At 42.7% G+C, this 27993-nt stretch overlaps 1 protein-coding gene across 2 annotated transcripts; it reads right to left on the bottom strand.

The window, feature by feature from the left end:
* Positions 1-10: 10 nt before the first annotated feature.
* On the bottom strand, positions 11-27267 carry LOC119901057 (capping protein, Arp2/3 and myosin-I linker protein 3-like). 2 transcript variants are annotated; one of them, XM_038716489.1, is made up of 40 exons: positions 26948-27267; positions 23833-23927; positions 21020-21070; positions 20862-20921; positions 19853-19974; positions 19617-19711; positions 19229-19299; positions 19031-19104; positions 18877-18952; positions 18699-18787; positions 18486-18580; positions 17757-17843; positions 17127-17236; positions 16941-17018; positions 16746-16822; positions 16122-16226; positions 15905-15974; positions 14243-14324; positions 13947-14043; positions 13664-13718; positions 12853-13025; positions 12688-12756; positions 12151-12244; positions 10692-10790; positions 10479-10598; positions 10289-10402; positions 10035-10210; positions 9793-9880; positions 9582-9701; positions 7648-7714; positions 7114-7301; positions 6649-6728; positions 4492-4665; positions 3762-3960; positions 2934-3663; positions 2685-2791; positions 2372-2498; positions 1147-1218; positions 881-988; positions 11-643 (listed from the first exon to the last, which is right to left on the bottom strand). In XM_038716489.1, exons 1-40 carry the CDS (start codon positions 27138-27140, stop codon positions 603-605), a joined length of 4728 nt encoding a protein of 1575 aa, XP_038572417.1. In that variant the 5' UTR covers positions 27141-27267; the 3' UTR covers positions 11-602. The 2 variants fall into 2 exon arrangements, with proteins under 2 accessions (XP_038572417.1, XP_038572418.1); XM_038716490.1 differs by lacking the exon at positions 881-988.
* Positions 27268-27993: the final 726 nt, after the last annotated feature.

Here is a 27993-nt window from a genome sequence, read left to right as displayed (position 1 = left end):
AGCTGTTTTCCATTAGTGTTTTATTCATACAGTGAAGGTGCTCATACATAATATTTTTTTTTCTATAAAATATATTACCTTTCAGTTCCTGAAAGCAAAACTAGATATAAATCATCAAGTTTCATCTGATAAGAAGCAACTTATTTTCAAGTGTCAACCAAGGCAATCAACTGTATTAGCAGTCAAAAATGCATTGCAGATTTAAGAAACCACATTCTAATAAAGACATTTTTTTCTGTCTAGCAAAGCCACAATGCTCGAACACTCAGCCCACTGTCCACCAAAACAAAAGACAATGATCATTTGGGTTTTCTAAAGTAGCAAATACTGTTAAAATACTGTAGCCACAAATAGAGTTGAACAGGTTTTCATGTGAAAGGAAAGCAAAGACAGAAACACAGTCAGGGTGACGAGGGAGAAAAAGTGACATTAAGTAAAGTGTTTCAACAGAACTGATGCTTTATGATGTCTGTCATGTTGCACCGTTTCTCTCTGGCTCTCCCCTCCTCGTATGTTTTTCTTTGTTTCCTTGTTGGGCGAAATGCTCCACAGTTGTCATGACAACGCTTCGGCCGGACAGCAGCGGGTGAATTCCTCGGGCATCACAACAACTCGCTGTGACCAGGGGCTGAGTTGAGGCTGTCTATGAAGTAGAAGCAGGCTGATTACACGCAGGGACTATTATAAAAAAAAAACGTCAATGCTGTCAAACAACATTAGCTCACAATATGTAGAAATATACATTGAAGTATCAGCTGTATTGTCATCTATTTTTATTTTAACTTATTTTATAGAAAGCAATTTAATCATCATATTCCACAACATCTGCTACACACACACACACACACACACACATAAATAAAAACAGAGAGACATGTACCAGACAAATCCAGTGACTTATTTCTGTTTTGGGGTAGTCTAGGTTTTTTCACTGGGGGTTTGCGATTTGGGGGCTTCTCAACGTTATTAGGACTTTCCCTGTCAGTGCCTGAGTTCAGTGAGGACAAAAAACACAAATTAACAGTTAGATACAGACGCTTCACACACAGATAAACATATATACACATATTCCCAACAGAAACTTATCGAGTGATGACCTGTAAATACTAACAGTTTGTACTGTGAAGCTGAAAAGACAAATTGTACCTGAGTCACAAGACATGGCCTTTCTGTTTCTCTGTGGTTTCAATGGTGCCTGAGGTCTCAATCCTTCTTCACCTGAACAACATGTACGAAAGGAAAATGAGGGGAGGAACACTTTGTTCAGTCGTAATGTGATGTATGGTTCAAATTTATATTACAAATATATTGTTTTATAAAACACTACAACCTTATGTGATGCAGAATTTAGCTAAAAGTCAAAGGTGTCTGTGTACATTTGCATTTAGGTACATTACCATTACCCACAGATACAGGGGGAAAAAATGGGCTGTGTTTGCTACATAATGAGACTGAAGAATCCATTTTGTGTTTTATTGTGCTTTATATGATGATTTAAGGGCTTTACTTTTTAGTACAATGTCATTCATCTGTGCTGACTTCCTCCGTTTGGATGACGAATAAAAGAAGAGTTTTAGGATGACAGGGGGGCAGATTTCATTTTTAGAGCTCAGAAGAGGAGACAAATACATTTGTTATATTCATGTGTATATATATATATATATATATAAATATATATAACATGTATAACATTAAATGTAAGAAGGTATGTTCCATCATGAGACATTTTTCACTAGTGCAGTACTACTACCCCTACTATTTTTGTTTTTGTTTAAAGGAATAGTTTAACTCCTTAAATACGCATATCCTGTCCCAGTGGACAGCACTGTGGCCTCATGGCAAGAAGGTCCAAGGTTTAGGCCTTGGTCATCCCAGGCCTTTTTCTTTTTCTACCACAGGAACCACAGCGGGATCATAAAGCAAGATGTTTAAAGAGATGTGCTCCCACCCTGAGACTCCACGCCCAAGCTACCCCCCTTCATCCCTACCTTTTCGACCCCTCATCCCTCCCTCTTTCGACCCTTTCATCTTATCTTTCCCGAACCTTCTCGCTAACCAAATAAACTACCACTTGTACCAATTGGGGTGGTCTTACTTAGTGGAGTGTCAATCAATTCCTTTAAAGTTTTCTGCTGGTCTGTGTTATTTATTTGTACCTGTATATCATGTGACTAGATGTCCATGATGCCATCAATCACCGGTTTACACTACTGACGAGCAACAGTAAGCTACTTCTGATATATGTGGGAAAAGTTATTAAAATGTTGAGAGTTTGAACGAATGAGAAAAAGTAAAACAGGAAGGCATCTGAGTTATTTAAATTAAACGTATTAACACCACTTTAAGATGTTTGTATTTTCGGTAGAGTCACCTTGACTTGCAGCTCTGTCTGGTAATACATGCACAGGCTTGGGAACAGGAGGTGGCACAGGAGGAGGAGGTAAGTTCCTCACATTTGCTGATTCTTTTGGAAAAGTCACATACGAGGATGTCTTTGGCTGTTTTTTGGATCAAAACAGAAAACATGAACAAATGAAAAGGACAAAGACAACAATTGCAGCTGGTAAATTTGCTCTATATTTTCAGTAACCACTGATAGACTTGTGAATCCTGTAGATTATATTAGTTTTTTTACACAAAACAAATGAGGCAAACCAAATCGTGAATGGCTATAAATTAAACACCTTTTCTGGAATCGGAGGAGGTTGACCCTCTGAGTCTCTTCTTTTTTCTCTCTCTTTTTTTTCCATCTTCCCAGGATCCTTCTCCATCTCTACTTCCTCCTCTGTACCTGCAAATTAAAAAGAAGCGACTGTCACTTAGGTTTGTGGTTTGTTTACACACTGAGGCAACGAGTGCAGTCAAAACCTCTTTTCAAAACCTAAAGGCTCCTTTCTAACCGGGGCACTTAAACGTGGAAGACAGTGAAGTACCTGGCAGAGTGTCTGAGCTCTCGAGCCGGTGCCTCTGCCTCAGTTTGGGCAGGTTGGGTTTACTGCTCTGTGGCGGTGGGTCGGGTTTAGATGCACAGGGAGCAGCACGTCCTCCTCCTCCGCTGCTCCTCCAGCCCTCTGTGAACCCTCCACTAGCGTCGGGACACATCTGTCTATCTCCTTGCGTGTCCTGCTGATGCCAATCTGTAGCTGCTGCCTCTGTGCTTTTCAGAAGATCTGTTTCCTGTTTTGGTGAAGGCGTCCTGTCCGACGGGTACGGAGGCAGCGGCCTTTGAGCCAAATGAAGCGCCTGCACTTGTCTCTCTGTCTTTCTGCTCGGGTGTCTGCTCTCAGTCCGCTGATTGTCCACCTGTATGTCCGTCGGTCTGTTCTCCGACCATGACCTGTCTATCTGTCTGCCGCCCATCCACTGTCTTTCTATCTTTCTGTCAATCTGCCGCTGGGTGTGTCTGTCAACAGTCCACTGTCTGTCCATGTGTCTACTCTCAGTCCTGTACCTGTCTGTTTGTCTCTCAGTTGTACTCGGCTCTCCAAAAGTTCTTTCTTGCAGCCTGTTATCAAACCGCTGTCTCTCTACATGTTGGTCGCTGGGCCTCACTTCCATCCACTGCTTGTCTGCTTGCAGCACCTCTGTTGGCCTCTGTTTGTCGTCCACCCAGTACATGTCTGTCTCTACCGGCTGTTCAAACACAGCGTCCATTTCGGATTTCTGTGAAAACACACAAGAGGCAGACGAAAAAAACAAAATCACACCTGAGGCCAATTTCGAGTAAAATGAATGCTTGTAGTGGGTCACAATGACTGTACCTCTCTGGGAGAAAAAAAGGGGTGTTTGCTTCCTCCCACACCCGGGTGAGGGATGCCCGGCGCTGGTGGCGGACTCAAAACGAGAGTATTTTTCCCCTGGTGATCGTTAATTCTTCCATCAGCCCCGTCGCCGGGAGATCCAGCTCTGGCAGCGGACCTCGGAGGCTGGAGAAGTGTGTACACATTCTCTGTGGCTGTCCTAAAAGTTGGAAGACACTGAAGATGTTAGCCTGCGTGAACAAGTCTGCTGACGTTTCCGCAGATTCAAAATACAGAAGAAAGAAGAGAAAGGAAGACTAAAATGTACGAGCTTTCAGAAGGGTGTAATTAGGAAGTATCACTTTTCTGGCAGAAACCAGCTATCTTGCTATCCTAATCTGTATTTGACATGCAGCATGTTCATTTCTAATCACTTGGCTGAGAATCTGAGCCACCGGCTGTCATCTACATCTGTGCTGGTATCAGCCTGCCTGCACTTTGGCAGCTATCAGCCATTTCTCGTATCAACAAAGACATGAGGGAGATTTAGAGTGATATTTGTCCGAGTGTTTACGGAGTTCAGTGCTGCTGATTGTCCTCATAAGAACCAAGAGGAGATAACCGGCAGAAAATGTGAAGTTTTAGGGTAGACTATGGAAGGAAAATGAACAAGTCCTTTGTGACGTGGTGTCTAGTTTAAGGCCATGCCTCTCTATATGGAGTCTGTGTTGTGGTGTGTGCGTACACGAACCCAGTGGGTGCAGTAGCAACAGTGTGACACCCATCTCCGTAAACCTCTGCTTCAGACTCGGGCCCCTGATTGGACAATGTTTGGTTGCGGTTTTTGCGGAAACCGAAGATGGCCAGCATGTTTCTCCTCTTCTTCCTCCTCAGCGAGTGAGCTTTGTGCAGAGAGGAGAGCTGACTGAAAGAGGTGAGAGAGGTTGGATGTCAGACATACAGTCTAGTGCAATCATCTCGTACGTCCACGTGAGTCATCTCTTTTAAGGACGTCACTGAATTCATCGCAGCCGGCTGTTTGTCTGCTTTGCTTTCGGCAATTTGAGCGTTGCTAGGCTACGTCTCTTTGTGCGCAATGACTTATCTAAAGTGCACTTTTTTATATTATAAATGTAATCATATTAAAAGCACCGACTGAACCCGATGAGCTGCAGTGTGGAAAGGAGCAACATTATCCTGATAAGCTGTGGCCGCTGTTCCTGAATTCAGCTCAACCAAAATAAAGGCTTACCAAATTGCTTCATCTATATATTAAAGATTTAAAGTCACACTGGTGGTTCTGCATGTGTTAACATTCATTTTCAATTTTGTTTCATTTTCATGATTGCTGTAGGCACAAACATCCATTTCCAAAGCAGATCAATCACAAATTTAACAAAATCACCAGCTGCGAAATATTTCCATTAGACATTAGGCCAAAAAACACTTCCCTGTCCTGATTCTCAGACTCAGTTGATCAATAACATGCTGTCAGCAACTAAACAATCATGTCTTGTTACCCACCCAAAATGCACCAAACAGCCAGCTTCTTGCTCCACTAATCATCAAAGAAAGAAAAACATAATGTTTTCCCAGAGCAAAGATGATGGACAGCAGATTCAATTGCCTCTGAATGTACAAGCTGAAAGCAGGACACTTCAAAGACAGACAGCACACTGGTCAGAGGAACACAACCTTCTTGAATTCTGAAAAATAATAACCTGAACATAAGCCAATTAAAATAAGCCTCAGTGAAGACGGGTGAACACACAAACTGTCAGAACCCAGAGGGGAGAGAACCATTGCTTTTTATGGTCTGAAATACAATATTGAAATCTAAATCTAGCCTGACATATTGGATGGTATTCATTAGGTTAGCAAATGAGAGACAGTAAAGCCTCCTTTTATACAGCTTTAAACCAGTTCTGTTGAGTGGTATGCTACAGAAGGCACCAACCAACATATCTGACTAACAATATTGCTGAATAAAGACATGTGAGCCTTCATAAGAGGTAACAGTCACTACCTGCAAGATTATATAATCATTCTGCTCAAATTCAACGATTTCATACCTGTAATGTTTCCAATGATCAAAGTAACTTGCTTTTACTGTAATTTGTATCTTAATAGTAGGGCTGGGCGATATGGCCAAAAATGTTACCACGATAAAAACATTTCATATCATTCAATATCGATAATTATCACAATATTTGTCAAATCATTATTTCTTTCAAGTTTAAAGGCTGATTTTTGCTCCTGAGGGTAAACAGAAGAAACCAGATGCTTAATTATATGGTTACACTTTTCTTTATGGTCACAATGTGACAAACACTTGATGCTAAACAGTGGTTCACTTAACAAATCTGAGGTAGAACAATTAAAACTATTTCATCCACTTTGTATAAAGTAACTTTGTCAAAATTCTTCTAGTGGTGGTGCATTCAAGGATGCTCTTACAACTGAGATTTAAGTGTTCCTTTGGAAAAAGGCATTTTGTATTCACAAACTATATTATTGCAAAATCAAACCCAGAAGACATGACAATAAAAAAACATGTCTTCTTGTCTACTGTAAAAGGTTGCTGTTCAGCAGCTAACTCTCATGGATGAAAGTAGAACTGTCAAAGCCGTTTCTGCACACAGCTGCATTATTATGCGACAATGACTTAAAGGTGACATAATGCTCACTGTGACGGATTGCCTGTCTCAAGCAAGTTGAAAGTTGCTTTTCAAAGCATGGTGAAATAAATAGAAAATAACGACTGCTTGAAAAGTAGGAACTCTATCTAAAAACTTGCGGCATGCTTTGGAAAGCTGCAGTAATTTAAAGTAAATGTGATTTGTTCTGTAAGAAGAGATACACATAGATACAGTCTTACTAACTGAACACAAAAGACTAAAACTCTTACCTGTCAGGGAGCACTCTTTTAGTATAGAAATCTGGGAGTCCATCATCCAGAGGGCTTATTCCTCCATTTTCACTGCAATGCTGCACGCACACACACACACACACACACACACACACACACACACACACACACACACACACACACACACACTCTTTTTAGAGAGGTCACTTTACTTGCACTGGGTTTCATTTGTAAATGTTCTGTATGCAATAAAACAAATGGATTACACTGTCTTCTGTGAGATGACATAATCCAATTGCAGCCATCCACTTTATATAGATTAACTCTGACAAAGACAGGAGTTACTGCCAGCAGGCATGAACATTAGGAAATGGGAGAATTATGCATAGATACAGATGCTATGGATGCAGACTGAGACAGGCAATGTATACTGGAGTACTGTGTAAAGTTCACTTTACTTTTCATGTTACTATGTGTGAAAAGGTGCCATCAAACCCGCCTTACTGTCTCAGCAGGTATGTGCCCTCCTTTGTGCCTCCGCGGAGGCCTTGGCCGAACCCGCGTCACATGATGGAGAGGCAGACCCTGTGTCGGCAGCTCAGACAGGCCCTCCCAGGATGCCGAGCGGGATAGCGGCGAGGAGTATGATGGCACGGAGGGGGGCGGAGAGGAGCTGGAGTCGTCACACAGACCTGACAGCAGGAAAGAGCGTCGAAAGGATTTAGGAGGATGTGAAAGTGAGAAGGCACAGTCAAGAAGACAAGATGTGGGAATTAAAGGAAGCCAACGTTTCCGCTTAAAAAATCATCAACTTTAAAACAACCGGCAATCGCTCTGAGATATATTGACTCAGACTTGGCTCAGGACAGATTAAAACAGCCATTAACAGACTTCTCAGATGAAGAGACTGGAAAGGGGCGGGCGGGGGGGAGTCAACAGAAAATACACTAATGGAGCCCTGAAAGAGACAGGATAGGGTCAGAGAGAGACAGGGAAGAGGGGAGAGAGGAGGATAAGAGGATATACAGCAGTACTCACTCAGCCTGGTGGAGACAGGTCGTATTCGTCTTGTTCTCGAGCTGCGCTTCTTAATGGCTATCGTGTCCTGGGAGGAAAAAAAGAAAAATGATACTGAGATGCTGAAGGATAGTTTTAGTGTAAGGCACACAAGCAGGAATGAGTAAACATGTCGGGAAGCCCAAATGATACAAGCCCTCCTTTAGGCCAGTCAGTGCTTCTGTCAAATCAAGTTTGAAAACCAACGCGTTAATCAAAGTGCTGTACAAATTTCAAACAAAAGATTTACAAATGTTAACGTTAAAATAGACGATACAAGATAACAAACACATGCTGGGACATAAAAAGGTGAGATGGATCCTTGGGGCATACTAGTCAATGTCAGTGGTCAATACATAGTAAAATAGTCACCAACACCAAGAGCTGAAAGCAGATCATTTAAGACCAACAAAGGGGCTGATTCAGAGCTGTTTAAACTACCGAAACTACCGAGGGAAATACCATATAATTGCAATAAAGGTACTGTGTAGTAGAATGAATGAACATATTCAGCTTTACAGACAAACATGTTTTAAATTCCTGGCAGGTAAAAGAGACTTCAAGGCTAGAAGTGTATGAAGCAGTAATGACTGAATGCCCTGGGCTTTTGCCAGATTCTTGAGATAATGTCAGAGAAACAGTTTACTCCTGCAGTTTCACCAGCTTTCTTGTAAATATCGAGCTGCTCTTTTAATGTGTCGACAGAGATTTACAATGTCTCATTTTTCAGGTTCACTCAGCTTTCCTACATTCCAGCCATAGTGGTATTATTCAGCTAAGATTTGGTTTACGGTTCAGTTTTCTCATGTTGAGAGGAGCAATTTAATGATAAAGAAGAGCTGAGCAGGTGGAATTTGATGAGAAAAGAGAGAAACAGAAAAGGAAACTGAAAACTCATTTCAAATGAATGATTGATTCAAACCAGTTTAAAAACAAGGGAAGGGGAGCGATTGGGAATTCAAATAATTGCCCTGTGATCAAAACGATATAAACATTAATGGAGTTTTGGACAATATAATGAATGAATATAATGTATACTAACTTTACGTATATCGTCCCTTTTTGTTCAGTGGGTATTATTCATAAAGAATTCTCGATTTGTTAAATTTTAATGCCAGTCAGGTCAAGACAGGATTGAACTGACAATACATCATCAATCAAAGTATTGTTGAAACGTCCACAGGCGAGGAATTAGGACATTTTGACCTTCAGTGTTCCTGTCAAGAAAGTCAGTGTAATGTTTCAAATCCAGAGGGAAATCCATCAATTCCTCCACGTTTTGCCCAAACTGAACCCGTGTCTTTAGTTGGTAGTAGTACCCAAGTTTATTTATATGGTAAACAAGCAGAAGAGAGTGGCCCTAGTTTAGTAAACAAAATAACGGACACATATTAGATTAAAGACAACAGACATGTAACATCACGATTATACTACAGAATACATAACTCTAAAGACGACTCGGCTGCCCGTGTCACACAGAAATAGCAGACAGAATCAGCCCTGGAGATAACAGAGGAAGACTGGAATAATATATGTGAAAGTCACGCTCATAGAGAGTTGAATGAACATAATATGATATTATGTGACTCAATAATTGAAATGTATACAAAGACATTCTCAGGTATGAAGCAAATATATTAAAAAGAAATTGGCGGGGGGGGGTTGGTTCTTTAACTTTTTTATATTGACAAGAGATTGCTAAAGAGATTATATCAAACTGGGGCAAAATCCTCTTGAATCTCTTATAATACTTTTAGCTTTGTGAGAGCCATCATCTGCAACTGTGATTCAAATACACTGTATGGAGAAAATTGGCAATATCTTAAAATTATGACAAGAATAATAACCTGTGATTAAAATATGATATAAATACCCAACATCAACCCAACATAATACATGTGTGTATTCATACTCACTATGCTGGTGCTGAGCTCCTCATCTGTGATGTCCAGAGAGTCTCTGTGTCTGTTAAACCTCCAGCCTGTCCCATCTTCACATGTCCCCTCCCAGCGTTTAAGATGAGACACCTGCCGAGTCTGAGACAGACAGTCCCATTGACACCCACTCAATCACCTTATCTTTGGCTTAGACACATGGCATCTTTCACAGTAAGTGCTTCCTATTTACCAGGGTCTTATGGGTGGCGTAGAGCTCCTGCAGGATTTGGTCCACGATGGAGTTGGTGAGATAGGAAACCACCGACAGCTTCACTTCTCTGCAGAAGATTGGGTTAGAGAAAAGGGAGTGACAGGCGGGAAACAGTTTGGTAAAAGTGAGAGGAAATCAATAACCTGCTTATCAGATTCAGACTTATTGCAGAAACCCTTCTGCTGCCCTCCCCTTTCACTTTTCCTACATCCTTCTCTTACTCTAAGGCTCGGTGAATGTCCTGCGCCGCTCTTTCCATCAGAGCCGTCCGAATGGCAGAGCGAGGAATGGACACGCGCTCGGAGACGGACGAGAGCGGAGGACTCAACCTCTCAGCCGCAGAAGATGATAACGGGCAGAGCTCGCGGCAGAGAGACACCATTGAGTCGACGATCACCTGCAATGGACGCCAGTGATCAGTAACTCAGTCCTCTGTGACGGTGATCATGGTGTGAAAAGAGGCTGTCAGATCTACCTGAAGCTCCTTGTCCGCAGCTTTGGCGAGTTCACCGGCCAGAGAGTCCAGTCTCTGCCGCACCGGCCCGTCCACAGACAGCACATGAGCCAGCTCACACAGTGAAGGGTACAGCTGAGAGAAAATATGGATTCACATTTCTGTGTGACAGTAATACAGATGCTATGCACGTACATTTCCGATCACTCACAGCACGGGAGTTCCTGGCCTCTTTTAGCACTTGTTTAGCAGCTTGAATTTCCTCCATCTCTCCGACGCCTCGTAACACACACACCTGCTGCTGGACGCGCACACAGAGGCGCTCCATCACCTTGGAAACAGACAGGCGGGTGAATGTTGACATGCATGAGCGCACATAAAACACTCACACACACAGAGGTGAGCGCACGCAGACGAGTGCTACCTGTTCGGCAGTGCTCGTGACCAGGCCTTGGTGCAGCCGCAGAGCCTGCCTCTGAGAGAAGCGCTGGGTCTGGTTGTTCCTCACCAGAGCGCGCTGGATCTGTGCAGCAGAGAGGTAGACGAGAGTCATGACTATCAACTGGCCACAAAAACATGAGGAGGACAGACAGAATAGACGAGGTGGAGATGCAACAGGCACATTGTTGCAGAGGAAACAAAGTGCAATGAAGCAGAGTAAAAGGATGCAGAGAAGACCCTGCAGTATCATTTTATACTGTACATTTCTGGGCCCCATTTCTCAAAAGCATCTTAAGGCTAGGATGATCATAGACTCCATCTTTCAAACCTTCTTAAAACCTTCACTTAGAAATGAACACAGATTAACAAGTACCTGCTTCCAGCTTTCAGGAGACTGAGAGCATCCGGCAAACTAGATTTTTCTGTGATTTTTATTGTTTTTGTTCATTTATTTTTATCCTGATCACCGATGAAATAAAACACACAAAAAAGAAACAAATGAATTGAATAATTATTGATCTGGACCAAACTGGACATATGTTGCGTACCCACTGAGTGATTTACATCCGCCAGCCTCCGTGTAAGGCTGCCACAGTCCAGACAGCAATAATTACAGTAATGACTGCAGCACTTTGATGGAGAAAGGCGTAGGTGACTGGAGTTTTGAATATTTTTTATTTAGATGCGGCAGCATTAAAGTAAAGAATCTTTACTTTAGGTAAAAGTAAATATATTAATATATAAGTAATATATTCAGCTCCTCTGGCAGAAATGCTACTTTACTGATGTTTTCAGTTTCCCTGTCTTCTTTTGTTTATGTTGCTACAGATTAAACTTGTACTCAAGAGTAACTTCTGCCTCCAGCTGCAGCTAAATTGATGAGTTGTTGTTTTCAGCAGGCAGCTGTTTTCAGTAGAAGTGGTCAAAACCCCACTGTACACTACCTGCTCAGCACCAAACAGACACAGTTAATGACTTTGCTGGTGAGCACAGTGGAGCATTTAACAGCTAAAGAGCCAGATATTTACCTTAGAAGTTGGTTGAGGCCAAAAACAGAGCTAAAAGAGAACTTTTATTCTCCATGAGGCCAGAAAATGACAATGATTATAGATGTTGTTTTATTATAGTATAGTGCTTCTTTAGGAAAATGTAAGAGCACTTGTTAAAAATGCTCGTAGAAAACACACTAACCTCCCTGGAACCCTAGACTTACGACAGGACCATGGCCATGTTAGCCCTAAGATGTTTTGGGAAAATCGGGGTCCTGGTCATTTCTTCATTTGGTGAATTAGACAATTCCATCATTATGTGTGGAACTGTAACACAAAATTGGTGTGTCTAGCCTTTGACTAACAGATTCACAACTCACAGAGCCTCAGATTTGCTCAGCTTATCTTTTTGGATACAGTTACTTTGTCTGACGGTTGGTCTGCGATGCCAACCTTTGTCAGTGCCTGCTCTGTCCTCTCAGGGGCGCTGCGGTACGCCTGGCTGATGTCACTTAGTGGTAGAGGCATGTACTGCAAGGTGAAATTACTGCGAGAGGAAAGAGCAGAAGAGGGAGGAAGACCAGAGTACGGGTCGAGTTATTGAAGCAGACAGTAACAGACTAAAGAGAGAAAATAAAGTGGGTTACACATTCAAGGGTTAGTTAAGGTTAATATCCCCAGTGGACAGAGCTCATCCCAAAATATGCCTCCTATGCCATGCAACGAGTGAGTAATACTTTGATCTTTGCAACCATGTCATCCTTAGCCTAAAGGTAAGCCTGGACCATTTATGATAGCAAAGTGGAAAGCAACAATTTGCTCAGCTCACGTAGCAAATTTCAGTTTAAAAGCTCTAAAATAGAAGGTAAATCTATCACGCTTTCTTCAATTCTGTTCTTGAAGAAGATATGAAAGGTACCATCTTATTTGCTGACTTAATTCTAGCTCGCATATACAAACCACATGTTGACGATGATTTAATGCTCTTACTGTTCAAGTGCTCGGGCCACGTCTAGAAATCCTGCTGCGGAGGTGTTATTGCGATCCCATGTCACACTCCTGCAGGGCAAAGCCATGAGTTGCAGTGAATACAAACCTCCACATGCTGCAAAAAAAGCAAAGAAATATCTTCTCTCTAAATGTTTTTTCCTTCACCTGAGTGTGGTGTTGATCTGAAGGGCTTTGCTCAGCATCTTGGCTCCGATGTCGTCCATGTGGTTCCCGCTCAGGTCCACTTTTCTCAGGCAGGTGTTGCTGCCCAGGGCGTTGACCAGCACGGTGCCCCGAGAGCGCAGGCGCGAGTCGGCCAGAGACAGAGACTGCAGGGCCTGGAGAGGAACAGAGGGGGAAGAGTGCATATGTGTGTTAAAGTGAGTTAAAGTTTAGAAAAAAACTGAGAAAATTGGAAAGAATCCTCTTAACTGGGGAGCCGGGAAGGTTCAGTGCAGTAGTGAAATCTACTGCAGAGTGATGTGACTGCTCGCCAATATGACTTTACATGCTGTATGTATGAATTATTTACAATAAGTCTGTGTAGTGATATAGACACTGTGCCCCCAAGGGTGAGAAACAGTAATAATTAATGACAGAGTGACACGTCTACAGTGAAACATAATGCAAAAATGATGTGATGTGTCCAAGAATCCAGAATGTCAGGTAGGTGTTAGAATTGAAAACTAGTTTGTTGTTACATATTTGATGCTACTTTCATTTAATTCTTCCTTAAAGAAATGAATGCTAAAAAGCCTTAAAGTTAACTGTACCTTCAGTCAAAAAAGTTTATTATCTTAGTAATTTTTCCCTTTCAGAATCTGTTGCAGTGAAAGCTTTCATTATTCTGTCTTTGTAGCTGACACATGTCCTAAATGTATGATTTGCTAAGAAGCAAACAGTGCCAGAAAACTGTTAAACTTGCATCTTACAGTATGTGTTTATGAATGCGGACTTTTCCTGTGTTCTCACTCACGCATTCCTCCTCCTGTATGAGTTGAACCAGCTTCTGCAGGACTTCATCCAGAACCCTGCAGACACAAACGGTAGAGACAAACACAGGGACGAGGGCTGGATGAGCTGGCGCGAGTCATTTCCTGCTGCTAGTGAGCGGTGTGCCCGAGGAGTGGCAGCCGCTTATGAAAACGGATATAAAATCACAGACACGTATATTCATACTGGCATATGGTTTGCACCCGGATACACACACACACACACACATAAATGCAGTAAAGCGTGACATAGAGCACCGGCAGCACCTGTTTTTGATGTTGAAGTTCTTGCCCAGATGAAGATGTTTGAGGGAGGTGTGTCTGGAGAGGGCCGGCAGTACTGTGAGCAAGTCTGCATCAAGACCTGTCAACACATATATATATATATATATATATATGTGTGTGTGTGTATGGAGAGAGAGAGAGAGAGAGAGAGAGAGAGAGAGAGAGAGAGAAAGAGAGCTCAACATGGCTTGATTCATTAACACCCCACTTAAACCTTGCCTGCCCGAGGACAGAAAGTCAAGGTCACAGAGGGATGTGCTGAGGCGTTGCCACCGTACCGTTGTCCGAGATGTCCAGAGTGGCGACAGAGGACACTCTGGGGAAGAGTTCCTGGATTACAGCAGCTCCCACAGACCTCAGCTGGAGACAGGGAAAGAGAGAGAGATGGGAAAACCAACATATGCACAGGCATGAATCCGAGTCATTTTAGGTTCAGTCTTGGGGGAATTATTCTATTTTTCCATATTTTATGCTTGCTTTTTTTATGTCTCTGCAAGCAGTCTGAAGTTTTGTTGAGTGGTGAGCTCTTCCTTGCTTATGATCTACAGCAGCTCTGCTCAGTGGTAGGGAAAATGTCGTCTATATATAAGCCTGGAAGAGATGTTTCCATTGTCAAAGTTGTGGGTGTAGATAAACAGTACTGACTGGAAGTTTGATAGCGTTGAACCGTATATGCATAGCGCCTTTCTAGTCTTCCAACACTCGCTTTTACACCACGTCACATTTACCCATTCTCACATTGATGGCAGAGGCTAAGGTGCCAACTGCTCATCAGAAAGAATTGGGGCTCAGTATCTTGCCCGAGGACACTTTGACATGCAGACTTGAGGAGCCAAACCGCAATCTTCCGATGAGTGGGCATCCCACTCTTCCTCCTGAGCCCCCCTTCTCTTTTTATCCTGCTCAGTCATCCAGTAAATGAGTGTGCATACACGGCGTTTAAATTTGGCACCATTCTTGACGTCAAAGATGGATCAGTTTAGAATAGGACCTCCTCCAGCCCCTCAGCGCAGGAGACGGCCCCGCCCACTGAACAAATACCGAATACACCGCTCTCAGTCCCACTGTGCAACACCAAGCAGTCGTTCCATCACTGAGCTGGAGCTGGAGGTTGTTCAGTATGTCTGGCAGAAAGTGCTTTTCTGGTTATGAAGGAAAGTTAAATATTTTCTGGTTTTCCATCTGAGCTAACCATGCGCCTCTTTGCCCATTTATGGTTATCCGGGAGTGACACACGGTGCCAAGATGGCGACGACCAGCTGTACTTTTACTTTAGCATACATTAATATATTATTGTATGGTATTGATACTTTCACTTTTGTAGATCATCGGAATACTTCCACCCAGTGGGCAGACTCGGGTTGTTTGAGGGGCAGGACTGAAAAAAAAAATTTCACCACTGCCAGTCAGTGAGTTAAGCTAGGCTAATATGGGCTCAAATAAAGGGTCATTAATAAATAAAGTCTGTAGTTGTAAATCACACTCTGTAAACCTGTGAAAAAAGAAATGTACAAGAAAATTGTACAAATTTAATAATAAAAAAAGAGATTTTGTGGCCTTTGACTTCAGGTGTAAAATCAGGATCAAAATGTGTACTTGTGACTTGAGTGTCAATCACAGTGTGGGAACTTTTAAGTTTCAGACTCAGTATTCTGCTTTGAGTCTGTGCTCAATCGTTCACAAAAGATGCAGAGTTTTTTGTAACCTCAAAATTTCATTATCTATAAACTACACATTCACTCTTTTTACAGGTTTACAAAGGGTGATCTCTGAACATCATTTTGCAAGCTCACTGACACTTATTTGAGCCCATATGATGAGCTAATTTTTCAGGATACCTTGAAACTCCATGTGGATATAAACAACCCCCACTCTGGATGAGGAGAAAATACTGAACTATCCCTATTACTTTCTTTGCAGATGTAGAGATGAACTCTTACCTCACAGCCACTGATGTCTAGGTGAAGGTCATTGATGTGGGGATTGGAGGTTAACCCTGTTAGGAGAGCCCTGTGGAGACAGGAAGTATAAAAGTGAGTGACAGAGAAGAGACAAGGAGAGGAAGCAACATGAGGCCGGTCGACTCAGCTAAGAATATCAATATGCTTCAAAAGGCAGCAGGTTTGGATAAAGAATAAGAGGTGGCATGGTGAGTACCTCAGAACGTCAGGGGGCAGCTTCATAGAGGCCAGGCTGACATAAGTGAGGCTGAAGGCTGAGCTGAAGAACTGACGGAACAGCGGCAGTGTGTCCTTCACTTTTCTATTGGATTTAAAAAAAAAAAAAAACGAGATGAAAGAGAGAACACATAGAAGTGAGGAGATAATAAACAGAGTGGGATGGGACGAGACCAGCCACACAGAAGAGATGAAGTTACATTGCTGACATGCTGGGTAAATATGAGGGCGCAGAGTACTGACACAGAATGAGAAACAGTGAATATTGCTTTGGTTTACGAGGAGGGAGCGAGCGGGGTCAAATGGTAGATAGCGCCACTTAAATATTCATGGGTCTTATCTCTGCAGACAGCGCAGAGAGTTGTGGTTTTAAACGGCGGTAGACACACCCACAGCGAGGTAGCACAATGTTCCAGTGATTCTCACAAAGCTCATTTCTGATTTCCCATTAAGCAAGAGACGGAGATTATGAAGAAAACAGTGGGTGGAGAGGATGACGAGAGAGGAGAGATGAGGCCTTTAAGGTAAAATAAGGATGATATATTCCCAGATTTGGATTTGCAGCTGCTTTAATTGTTTAGGTAATCTTGAAGATATGACTAACCTGTGGGAGAAGGAATTTTTGGAAAGATTCAGAAAGGAAAGATCAGCGCAACACCCCCTCAGAAGAGCCCCAAATAGCTGCATGAGACACAGGGTGAAGGCAGTTAATCTGGGCTGAGCATTGTACACAGATAAATGCATTTCTTTTTAACTCTGCACATAAGCATTTGATCCTCCCTGGCCATTAAATACATACCGAGTCCACGGAGCAATCTGTGCCCGACAGATCCAAATGGACCAGGCAGTTGGGCTGAGACAAGAAGAGATACAAGTTCTGGAAAGAGAAAGCAAGAAAAAGAGAGACATCATATTAAGCTGGGAAATGCAGTGTAAAAATGGAGCATTGTGTGTTGTTGTTTCCAGATGGGTTGTGCTTTCTGACCGAGGAATCCTCCCCCGAGAGGACGCCGGGGTTCTTGCTCAGGTCCAGGTGTAGGAGAGAGTTGGAGTACTCATCGCTGGAGCACAGAGCCTGAGAGAGAGACACCACTCCTGGGAGAGAGAGACGGATAAAAGGAAAAAGAGAGAGACGGGAGGAGACAGAGAACACTCTCAAAACATTTTGCGTCCTTATATTATTCATGCACATCTGCAGCAGCAGGTATCAGCAGTGGATATAATGGGAAGCAGTGCATAGTCGGCTGCTTCAATGTAATATTTAAATTCTCTGCTGGGTAAACGGTAAGATGAGACGGTTACAAGAGGCATGCTGCCTGCAGGGCAGCACCAGACAACATCAGTCAATTTGGAGTCGTAGCAGAGCAAAACATGAAACAAAGCTCTTCAGGAGGGAGAATTATCTGGAGCTTTGGAGGTTTTATATTCCCTTACTTATAATCTAACCCAAACTGAGAGCTGCTCATTCAGCTGCAGTTTTATACAGCTGTTTTTTGACTTAATCCATCTTATTTTCATGAGCTACTGTCTTGCATTGTAGGAAAATCCTTCAAACTGTGAGGACACTTTATTGACATTACTGAATGGAAGGAAACATAAAGACACGGGCCCAAACCTTTTGAGGTGAGTGAGGTCTTGGAGAGATTGAGGAGACGAAGCCCCTTGCTAAGGCGACACACCTGCTGGATTAAGTTGGACACACCTGCAGCATGCATATATAAGAGGTATAAAAATGGAGTTACAGAATACAGACATTAGACCATTAAATAGCTGTGTTTTGTTTGATCTTTTTCATTAACCTCCTCACTCTAGACATTTAATTTCCTGTTGTGTTGCAACCTTTTACTTCTACAGTAAATGCGTGTTGTCTCAGAGATGTGTGGGCTCCCGAGTTAAATGCTGAGGTACAAGGTGAAATTATGGACTATTTACATCACAGAAGTGGATCATAAAATGTAGATACAAATGAATACAGTTTGAACTTCACTGAATAAACACTTTCCATCACCGTTATGTGATAGGTGTAAAGTATCTGAAAGGTCAATCCATGATTTTTTATGTCCGTATTATCCAGTTATCGGCTTCAGATGGTATGGCTGAAAATGAAATATAGATTCTATAAAACGTAAACCAAGACTTGTAATCACCTTTTTATTTATGTTTAGAGACTTCATTCAGGTTAGATTTAAACCTATAAGGGACAGTAAAAGCATCTTTCTTAAGTTATTTTAGCACATTATACACATGTGAGGGGTTCTGAGGTTCAGGTCCTCAGGTTGGAAGCAGCTACAGACAGACATCGGACTAAATTTAAAAACAAAACAAAGAGAAGCTGATGTTGTACCTTGGTTGTCCAGTGAGTTGTGAGCCAAGTTGAGCGAGTGGATGACAGAGGCAGGGTTCTCCGAAAGAGCAGCTGACATCTTCTGTGGAAAGTCTCTGTAAAGTGGGTCCATAGTTTCGCACAGAAAAAACAAATATCATAAATATTGATAAGCGTTTACAGGGGCCCTGTAGCAAATGAAGTGATGAAGGTGGTAGAGGTATAAAAACTCACGATTTTAACCCGGCGTTCTCCAGAGTGATCTCCTCCAAGCTGGAGGATTTGCTGACCGTGTGCAGGACCTGCTCTGTGACCTCTGACCCCTTAGGGAAACAGGAAACATTTAAACTGAAGCCTCTTTCAATAACTCAACTGAAACATGGCAAAGTAAACCAGAGAAGTTTATACTTACTATGCGCAGGTCTTTGCAGTACAGTTTAGTGAACCAGGTGTTGTATGCCATTGATGCGACAATCACCGCCAAATCCCTAGAAAAGATAAAAACTGAGGTAAACAAGGTAACCTATTTTGGAGATAGTAATGTGCGACCGCTCCTCAGGCCTCACCTGCTCTCCAGGTGGCTGAAGTCTAGCAGGTTAAACTCTCGGTTGTCCTGGGAGTGATAGATGGTGTCCACATCCTAGAAGCAACATTACCCATGAGCCTGTTTGCTGCAGTATATGACCCCCTCATTTTGTGCACAGTGCTGTGTGTAACACTCAGAAGCACTCACAGCGACACAGGCACAGTGCCACAGCTCTTACCCACTGCACTTCCTCCTTGCAGCTGATGCCATTATAGTCACACAGAGCGGAGTACGTCTCGGAGAAGCCTCCTGAGAGAGGCAGGCGGGAGGAGAAAACAAGGGAGGGAAAAAATGAATGAGTTGATGGGTGAACAGCTGCTTCCTTCTGCGATAACAGCAGAGAAAATGGAGGAAAATGCAAACAGAAACAGTTGTCCAAATTATCAGTCTTTTATTTGTGTGACAGAACACTTTAAAAAGAACATCTGGGAGTACATTTGTGAAGTGTGTGAGCCAATTTCCTGCGGAGTCTGCCAGTTTGTGTGCATGTGCCCCTATCTGTGTGTGTGACTGCATGTGTATAAATGCGTGCAAATTCTCATGTTTGATGATAATGTCTCTTTTACCACAGGCCCTCTGGGTTTCCACTGAAGTCTCTGAGCTAGGTGAATACTTCCTGCTGCCGTCAGAAAGGTCGCTGTCTGAATGACAGATGGAAGGGCTGGAAAAATAAAATAAACACAGAAACTGTAAGGAATAATGTATCTTCTGATAATTGTGTAAGTAAAGGTCATTCTTTTTATCTACCACTGCAGATGTGTGATATCTTCAGATTTTATTCCTGTGAGAAAGTGAGACTTACGCAAAAATGGAGTTGTTGAATATTCGAGACAGAGCAAAATTAATGTGGCTGACCACATGATTGAGGTGTTCTCTTGACTCAAACCTCAGGGAGTAGCTGGACTTGTCAGTGTCGATAATAACCTGCACAGAAAATGGAGCTGTAAGGGACTGTATGAAAATGGCTAGGATGGGAAAGGGGGGTCGAATCTTATATTTCACTTTTTGAAAATGCAAGACCCTCCCCAGTATTACTAATATATTCTTTGGGCCCTCCCCTTCACTTAGGAGAAAAATAAACAAAAAAAAGCCACACCCTCTACTAATATGTTAAAATATGATATGAAATATTTGTTTCACCATTAATAACAACAGAAAAAATATTTAATATAATGTAACACAATTGAAACCTATGAATGAAATATTATTTTTTACAATAGCCACTAAAACATCAGAAGAGGAATTAGAGATTTACTTACACATAAAATTGACCATTACCCACCTATGTATCATTTATGAGCAGGATATAAATATACAACTATTTATAGCACATTATAGTTATAAGGAGATTTAATGACATTTTAAGGTTTATTAATGTGTGGTATTTTCAATAATACCTTCACCTATTAAGACATTTTTATATTATTACAACATACATATATGCATGTATAGTTTATATGCATATTTGTAAATAATATGTTATATTATATTGTCATTCCTTCCCATGCCCCCCCCCCCAAAAACAAGACTACCCCCCATTCAGCAAAAAGACAAAAATACAACAATACGAAATCAGCCTTGTCTGAGCTCCTACTCAGTCCTTACGCAGTTTATCTTGTTGCAATAAGAGAAAAAGTTAATAAGACAGCATTGACTGTCACTGTAGCTGTTTTGATAAATGCATTTAGTCATTTCTTGAAGGCCAAAGTGATGTAACCACTCTATTGTACAAAGTGCACAGACAATCAACTAGCTGTAACAGTGGAGCGCATGGAGTGCATACAGAGTTTAGTATTAATGTTCTAATTCACCTGGTGCTCAGGGTGGGAATTCAAAGCACGAATCTCCAAGAAGTTGAACGTGGTTTCTACCTGTTGTCACAGATACAGTCGACAAAGTACAGATTTCAGCAGACATTGTAAAAGAAAAAGCTTCATAATGTAGAGTAACACAGAATGTTAAGAAGTACCTTAGCGGGAATCTTTGGCGTCAGGAAATAGAGACGCCATGTTGTGAGGACCTACAAAAGAAAAAAAAAAGAGAGTAAAGCAAATTGAGTCAAGTTCTGTAAAGTTCACTGCACAGTCACACTCTCCATGGGGAGAAAACAGTCCCAGGAGTTTCCATGGTAATGATCAGTGGGAAATGAGGAGTCCTTTCTATATTCATGTATTGATCCAGCTAAAAGCCCTCTGTGTCAGAGGCATGTTGTCTAACATTAATAGATTAACATAGTGCGATACAGGCTGAGAAATGACAGCATGTCGCAACATTTTAATCACATTCTTGCTAATTCATTAGCATTACATTACGTCTGCTGTGGGCAAACATGAAAGTGGTTTATATATTTCATTTGAGACACACAGCGTGGCTTTGGGCTCAACAGGCAATAATTTATGGTCAGCATTTCCACAGATTGTTAATATCAGAAGTTAAAGGAAATAACTGCCCATTTGCAGTAGTATATTATGCTTTTCTCCGGCATGGGTCTGTTCCAGAGACAGAAATGGCGGGCATGCTGGGTCAGGATGCTACAATAGCATTTTTGCTATGCTACCTCCACTAATTTGCTGTCTGCCGTCAAAAGTGCGTGGGATAATTTTTAGTGCAATGCAAAGTAATGAGAGTTTGGACGTGACTGGCAATTTGAAGGCAAACCGAGAGCTTATTTTTGCATCTCCATCCGAACAAGCACACGCAGCATTTCTGCGCCTGCAACCACTTATTCTCAGCATGGACACATTTGTGTCATGCAGCTGTTGGATAAATCTGATTGTGCCCCTGATTCTCGTTCATGAGCAGCAATTCCTTTTTGTTGTTGGCAAACACACCCTAAGAAAGTCAGTGTCTCTCTCGATCAAGGCAAACAAAGAGTGGTGATTCTTTGGCATTTGGCTGCTCTCCACCAGCCCCTGAGTACTGCCCTCTGCTCTTTTTCTTCTCCTCTTCTGCTCCATCGCTCCCAATCATTTACTCCATTCTCTCTGATGGCCCCGCTAAAACACTCCCTCAGGACAACGCCCCCCTCCCGTCCTCAGCATGTGTCTGTCCCTGATGAAAAGCAGTAATTAAATTACAGCTCTCCCACTCCACTGTTGAGTTTTTTGGAGAGAGCTTGACACAGGCCTGTCAGAACCACACACTGACAGCCTCTTACACCCACTCAGCAAGGGAGGTGTCTGAAATGTAGCCATTAAAAACGTGCATGTGAGATACAGAGGGAAAGAAGAGAGAGAGAGAGAGAGAGAGAGAGAGAGAGAGAGAGAGAGAGAGAGAGAGAGAGAGTTGAAGGAGTTGATTAAAAAGACCAGATTGTATCACATTACGGTGATGAGTCTGGGTTACGGGGGGTAGTTAAGAGAGAGAGTGCGGGTAAACAGGAGTAAATCTGATGCAGCAGGAGCAAGAGAGACTTATCCAAGTGTTTCACATCAAAGACAGACCACGCACACCTCATGCTTATTGTGGTGTGTAATTATGCAGGAGAGCTGCTACAGGACAGACATTCTAATCTCCTCTTGTTTGACACTTTGGGTGAGGCCTCTGTAAGAAATTAAATTCACATGACATGCAGTGACAGGGCAAAACCACCGATCAGGACCTTAAAGACGCTTCGACTCATCTCTGTGAAATGCGGACACAAAACCTTAACGCATTTAAGCTCTGCTTGCCCTAAAACGCTGACCCAGTGTGTTTGATCAGACTCCAATCTATTTTCCCGTCTTCTATGCGCACCCAGCAGGGGCGAGCACTCTCGCTTTCCAGTTCAGCTTTTAAGAGGAAGCAGTAAATGAGACATGGATTGGAAAGAGATTATTGGAAAGATGTTTCTGGCAGATAGACATATCAAAGGGTCTGAATATCAAAGGCTGTACATGCAGAAACGATCCTAAGCGCCACAAGATGAATCTTTAAAGCATCCATTGAGTGGAAGAGCTACTCTTCCAGGGCGAAGCTTGCTCAGCTGGGGATGAAAGCCCATTGGCTCATCGGGGGGATTGCAGGAGGGGCAACGGGAGTCACAAGTCTTTTAAACAGTGTAAAAACTACACTGACTTCACTGCAGTCGGACTGGGAATTGTATAAGATCTTATATATCTTATAAGACATGTGGTTTAGCTGCCCCACTCAATCAATAAAACCAGCTCTGCGCTGTGTATGTATATGTTTCCTGTGTGGATGAGCTCCAGCATGCAGTGTGCTTTCATGCACATAGACAAGTCCATTCTGCAAATACAGGGTCTCCCAGGGTCCAGTCTAAGTTCTGGTCCATAGTGTAAAAGTTGATTGCCCCAGATTTTTATCCAGATAGCTGGCTGGGCCTCACTCACTCTAATAGAGATTTCATATCACTGCCCTATATTCTCTGATGAAAGCACCCCCAGAATCAAAGGCTGTGAGCGGCTCGGCCCCCTACTGTCACAGTGGGGTTCGCAGACACAGAGGACTCCACAGCCATTTCCAGAGATCCTGTCTGTCCAGTATTTATCCTGCCAAGCCGGCAACAGCAGCCGCAGAAGAGGGCCAGCAGTTATAATAAGTCACCGCGGATGTTGGACGTTCACTCTCACGGTTAAATCATGGAGAGCCTCTACCTGTGCTGCATTAACACTGCAGCGAAAGTTAACATCAAAGATACTGTACATACATGATGCATGCGTCGGACTACTTATGTTGCAGGCTTAAGGTGTTCTTCTACATCCGCAACCCCGTGTTTCTGTAGTACAGAGGCCATTAAAAGCAGCCAAACCTTCAGTGAACAGACTGAAAGCAGCAACTTACCAGTAGTCTGTCCTCAGTTTTGCCATTTTTGGTGTCAAGCTTTATGCCATGAACAAACTTGATCGATGATTTATCAATAATCTTCCTGATGCTTTCTGTGGACGAAAACCACAACAGACATATGTTAGAAAAACAGGCACAAACAGGGCACTCATTCTCTTTGTTTCAGTCTATTAAAGGACCGAATCAGCATTTTTGCATGTTTAATAGCATTCAATTAAAAGAGCATTTTACCAAGCACGCATCTATTTGTTTGTGTCTTCCTAGATTCCAGATAGACACGGGTTATAGTCATTTCGTTACAGTGTCAAAAATCAATTTCCAGGGACGGACAACTTCAGGCAGGGAATTTATCACAGTGAAAATTATGTCCATATTTATTTTTGTCAAAGTCACATGATTAACGTTGCACGGGCAGTGAGTCTAGACTAATTTGAAAAATCTGCACAGAATTACCATACAATAACATTAGTTTAACAAAAATATAAAGGGATGTGCTTTTACTGTAGATTACCCATCTCCTGTCTCTGCAAGTTGATTTTTGTATCATATCAGAATTGCCTGCCTATATACAGCAAAAACACATTAAAAAATCACTTTGGACTGTTGGTACTAATAAGTGCACATATTTCACAGTAAATGGTCTAAACAGGTCAAGTCTCTAATAAAAGTATAAAAATGACCTCCAAAAATATCCAAAAACAAATCAAATAAGTCCAAATCAAACTGCACTAAACCAGCTTGACCTTTGGGCAGACAGGCCTGTATTCATGTATTCATCTAATAACTGAGGGATCCGCCGGGCTTGTCAGTTGAACAGACCTGTCATGGCATTTCAGATGATAAAATAATCCAATGAACTCAAGAGTCTGTATGTATCCTGAGGATTATAAACAAGTTACAAACCTCTTAAATGCAAAATGATACAATCTGCATGTCACACTGAAGCAAAACGACAGACAGGGTTTTATGTTGTGCTTCAAAACACAACGGCATTTAGAGGGGAGTTGCCCGGATTAATCACGGATCGACTCGGAAACTTAACAGTAATTTTCTTCTGGATTGCTCAATGAGTTTGGCACAATGCTATCACCAAGCTATTCTGTTGCGCGGCATCGTCAAAATGGTTCACAATAATCTTCAGTGTCATTTTCTTCCTCACAAGAGCAACAAGACACATGCGAGCATCGCTGCCCATGATTCACCGAGAACTGTTCCTGTCAAACAGCATCACTGTCAGTGCTGTGACCCCTGACATGTATACAGCACATAACCTGCCTGCTGCGCCAGAGAAAGTGTCTTACTCACAAGGTGGGAGCACCGGGCACCGACACACTATCACAGAAACATACAGTCGCTGGCAGGAATTACATGATTCAGCCTCTCCATTACGGTGGCTGCACAGCAGACTGACGACTTTATGAGCAAATCGATAGTAAGGCTGGAATGGTGGGATCTGGCAGTGGAGTTGCAGTCACACCGGAAGGTAAAAGAGTAAAGAAGGTGCACGTACGTCTCTGTGAGGCAAAGTTCAGAGTGGTGGAATATAGTTAAGTATATTTATTCAAGTACTACACTTGTACTTCACTTGTATATTTCTATTTTGTGGTACTTGAAGAGATATATTGTACTTTTTACACCCCAACATTTGTCTGTCAGCAATACTTTGTAGAAGATTTTACATACAAAACTTTCAATCAGTAAATAAAATAGTGCTGAATTGTAGAATAACAGTATATGAAGTAGTTAAATAACCTCTACAACGATAAAATGCTGCTAATATATTGCATCTGTGTTAATAACATTGTCACACTTCTGTCATTGTCATCCTGTGCTTTTTTTGACACTTCAGGCAGCCAACTTTTACTTACATATGATATGTGAATCCTTCTTCCACTATTGTTCAAATGTACATGGCAGCAGTATCCGAGTGTTGGTATGTTAACAAAGATTGGGCTTCCTTTCCAAGCCCTGAAACATACATAAATGCCAATTTCCAAAAAACAAATTGGTGGCAGTTTGCTGACGACCAGAGAACACAGGATATATAGTTGTGAGAGCCAGAGATGGAAACACTGAACAATAGTGTGAGCCCATCCAGAGATGAGATCAGGACTGAAGTCTCATTCAGGTGACCTTGTGCAGGTCTGCAGGCCACTGGGGCCACCGCTCCTCCTGTCAGTCAGTGCAGGCAGGGCAGGAGCAGCAGGTGACTGAAGGAAGAGGCAGGGATTCCACTGGATTAATCAGCACAGTGCGCCTAATAGAGCCATTAAGAGTAATTAACACAGCAGCAGGTTCCCGGATACCCTGAGCATGTGTAGAGTGGAGTGTGTTTGTGAGTGCGTGTGTGTGTGTGTGCGTGCGTTGCGCTCGTGCACGATATTAAATTCAAGGCTGTGCTGTGACTTTGACATGTGTAGCCTATGCTGTTGCTGTTAGAGGAAAAAAAGGGGAATAAATATTTGTGCATTCTGTCGCGGAGCCTGGTTTGTCTAGCTCGTGCATTTTTGTTGGCAAGACATGGTGAACATCTGCCTTTATCAGTCCCCCTCTCTTCACTTTCGCACGCACGCGCGCAATCACTATATAGCTCTCTAGCTGGTTAGGCTGCAGAAAAACAAAGATAAAATACTCAAGGGTTCAGGTTTAGAGAGGGGAGAAAAAAAAACATACTCTGATTAAGGTGTGTTGGTAAAAACGTACAGGGAACAAAACGCTCAGATCAGACCCACGAGTAGGCTACACACCATTATTTCCACAACGCCCCTTTTCCTCCCTGGCCTAAGGCTGGGGTTTTTATTAACTGATCATGCCCGAGGGGCAGATTTAAAGCAAGGTCTATGTCCCTGCACTGTAAATAATTAATCTGCACGTTAACTAAATCACATGCACAGAGAAAGGAAAAAGCCGCCCCGGAAAGCTTCCGGAAAAAATGTAAAGGTGTATCTCATGCTCATCACCCAATGCGTCTGTTCGGTCGCAGTCTCCGCCAGACGCGCGGAGGAAAAGCATCCCGCGAATGAACGCAGACACGCCGGGGGTGACCGCGGTTACAGCCCGCAACAAGAAGACACACACAGAGCAAAATAAACAAGCGGCAGCCTTTACCCACCTGTGATATCCTTGCTCACACTTACGAAACCAGAGGCAGTGATCTCTTTAGAAGCCATGTCTGTTCCTCTTTCCGATCGCCACCCCTCCTCCTCCCCCTCCTCCTCTCCTCCCCACTGGCCTCTCCTCCCTTCTCTCTCTCTCAGAAATGGACAGAAAGGATGGTCTCTCTCCCAGGCATTCCAGCAGAGCATCCGACTGCCCGACGCGCTTCCTGGAAGAAACCCTGTGAATGCTCGGAGGCTGGATGTGGAGGGAGGGAGTGGCAGAGAGGTGGAGGGAGGGGTGATGAGGAGGAGAGGGCGGGGATCACTCTGGGATAATGAGGCAGTGGTAGGTACCTGTAAAAGCACAGCCCACATGCAAGTTAGACATTGATACAGGTTTGACTGTAAAAAGTTTGAGGTGGGCAAAAACCCAAATTAGACTTTAGCTATTTTACTAGCCTGTATTGTACAGGATTATACCACATAAGAGAGCTTTAATGCCTTTCTTACAGAAATTCTGGGCCTTGTATTGTCCTACAAGTAAATTCAGCCGAGTCTACAGCCATATCGCCCTGTCAGGCTGCATGTGCTAACTGCTAATGTTGGCACACTAAAATGCCCATAATCGGGGCGGATTGGCCATCTGGCAATTCTGGCATATGCCAGAGGGGCTGGACCATTTGTTTTTGGGTGTGCCATTCAGATTGACAGTAATATCAGTGTTTCCCACACATAGACTTTACTTGGGCGGGCCCTCAGGTAGCCTACATTAAGGGCAACCCAAGTATATTTGGCAACCCATTTAAGCATTTTGCAGAGAAAAACTGAGAGAAATGCTAGGCTATCTATTACGTTATTAGATTCAGACGGTGGATATTTTACGAGCACAGACCAGGTAAAGCAACAGCGAACACACCGGTTTAGACGGAACTGGGTACAACGTTGTTTTCGGTTACGATAGGCTATCTCGTTAACACGCCTCTTCCGCGCAGCTGCGGCTGAGTATGGAATTGTGGGTGGAAATTGCGAGTCGCTTTATAATACAGCCCAGTGCTGATGG

This window comes from Micropterus salmoides, unplaced genomic scaffold (assembly GCF_014851395.1).
Source record: "Micropterus salmoides isolate LMB-PRFRI ecotype aquatic unplaced genomic scaffold, ASM1485139v1 Ms_hic_scaffold_13, whole genome shotgun sequence".
Lineage (NCBI taxonomy): Eukaryota > Metazoa > Chordata > Actinopteri > Centrarchiformes > Centrarchidae > Micropterus > Micropterus salmoides.
This window is presented reverse-complemented; position numbering and strand designations above follow the sequence as displayed.

What these genes read in the sequence shown, in the direction of transcription:
- LOC119901057 (XM_038716489.1), bottom strand. Translation starts at nt 27,140, where the DNA reads ATGCTCTGCTGGAATGCCTGGGAGAGAGACCATCCTTTCTGTCCATTT. An exon ending in AGGCCAGGAACTCCCGTGCT is followed by an intron (nt 10,403 to 10,478) that starts GTGAGTGATCGG and finishes ATTTTCTCTCAG; the next exon opens with CTGTACCCTTCACTGTGTGA. An exon ending in GGCCATGTCTTGTGACTCAG is followed by an intron (nt 989 to 1,146) that starts GTACAATTTGTC and finishes CACTGAACTCAG; the next exon opens with GCACTGACAGGGAAAGTCCT.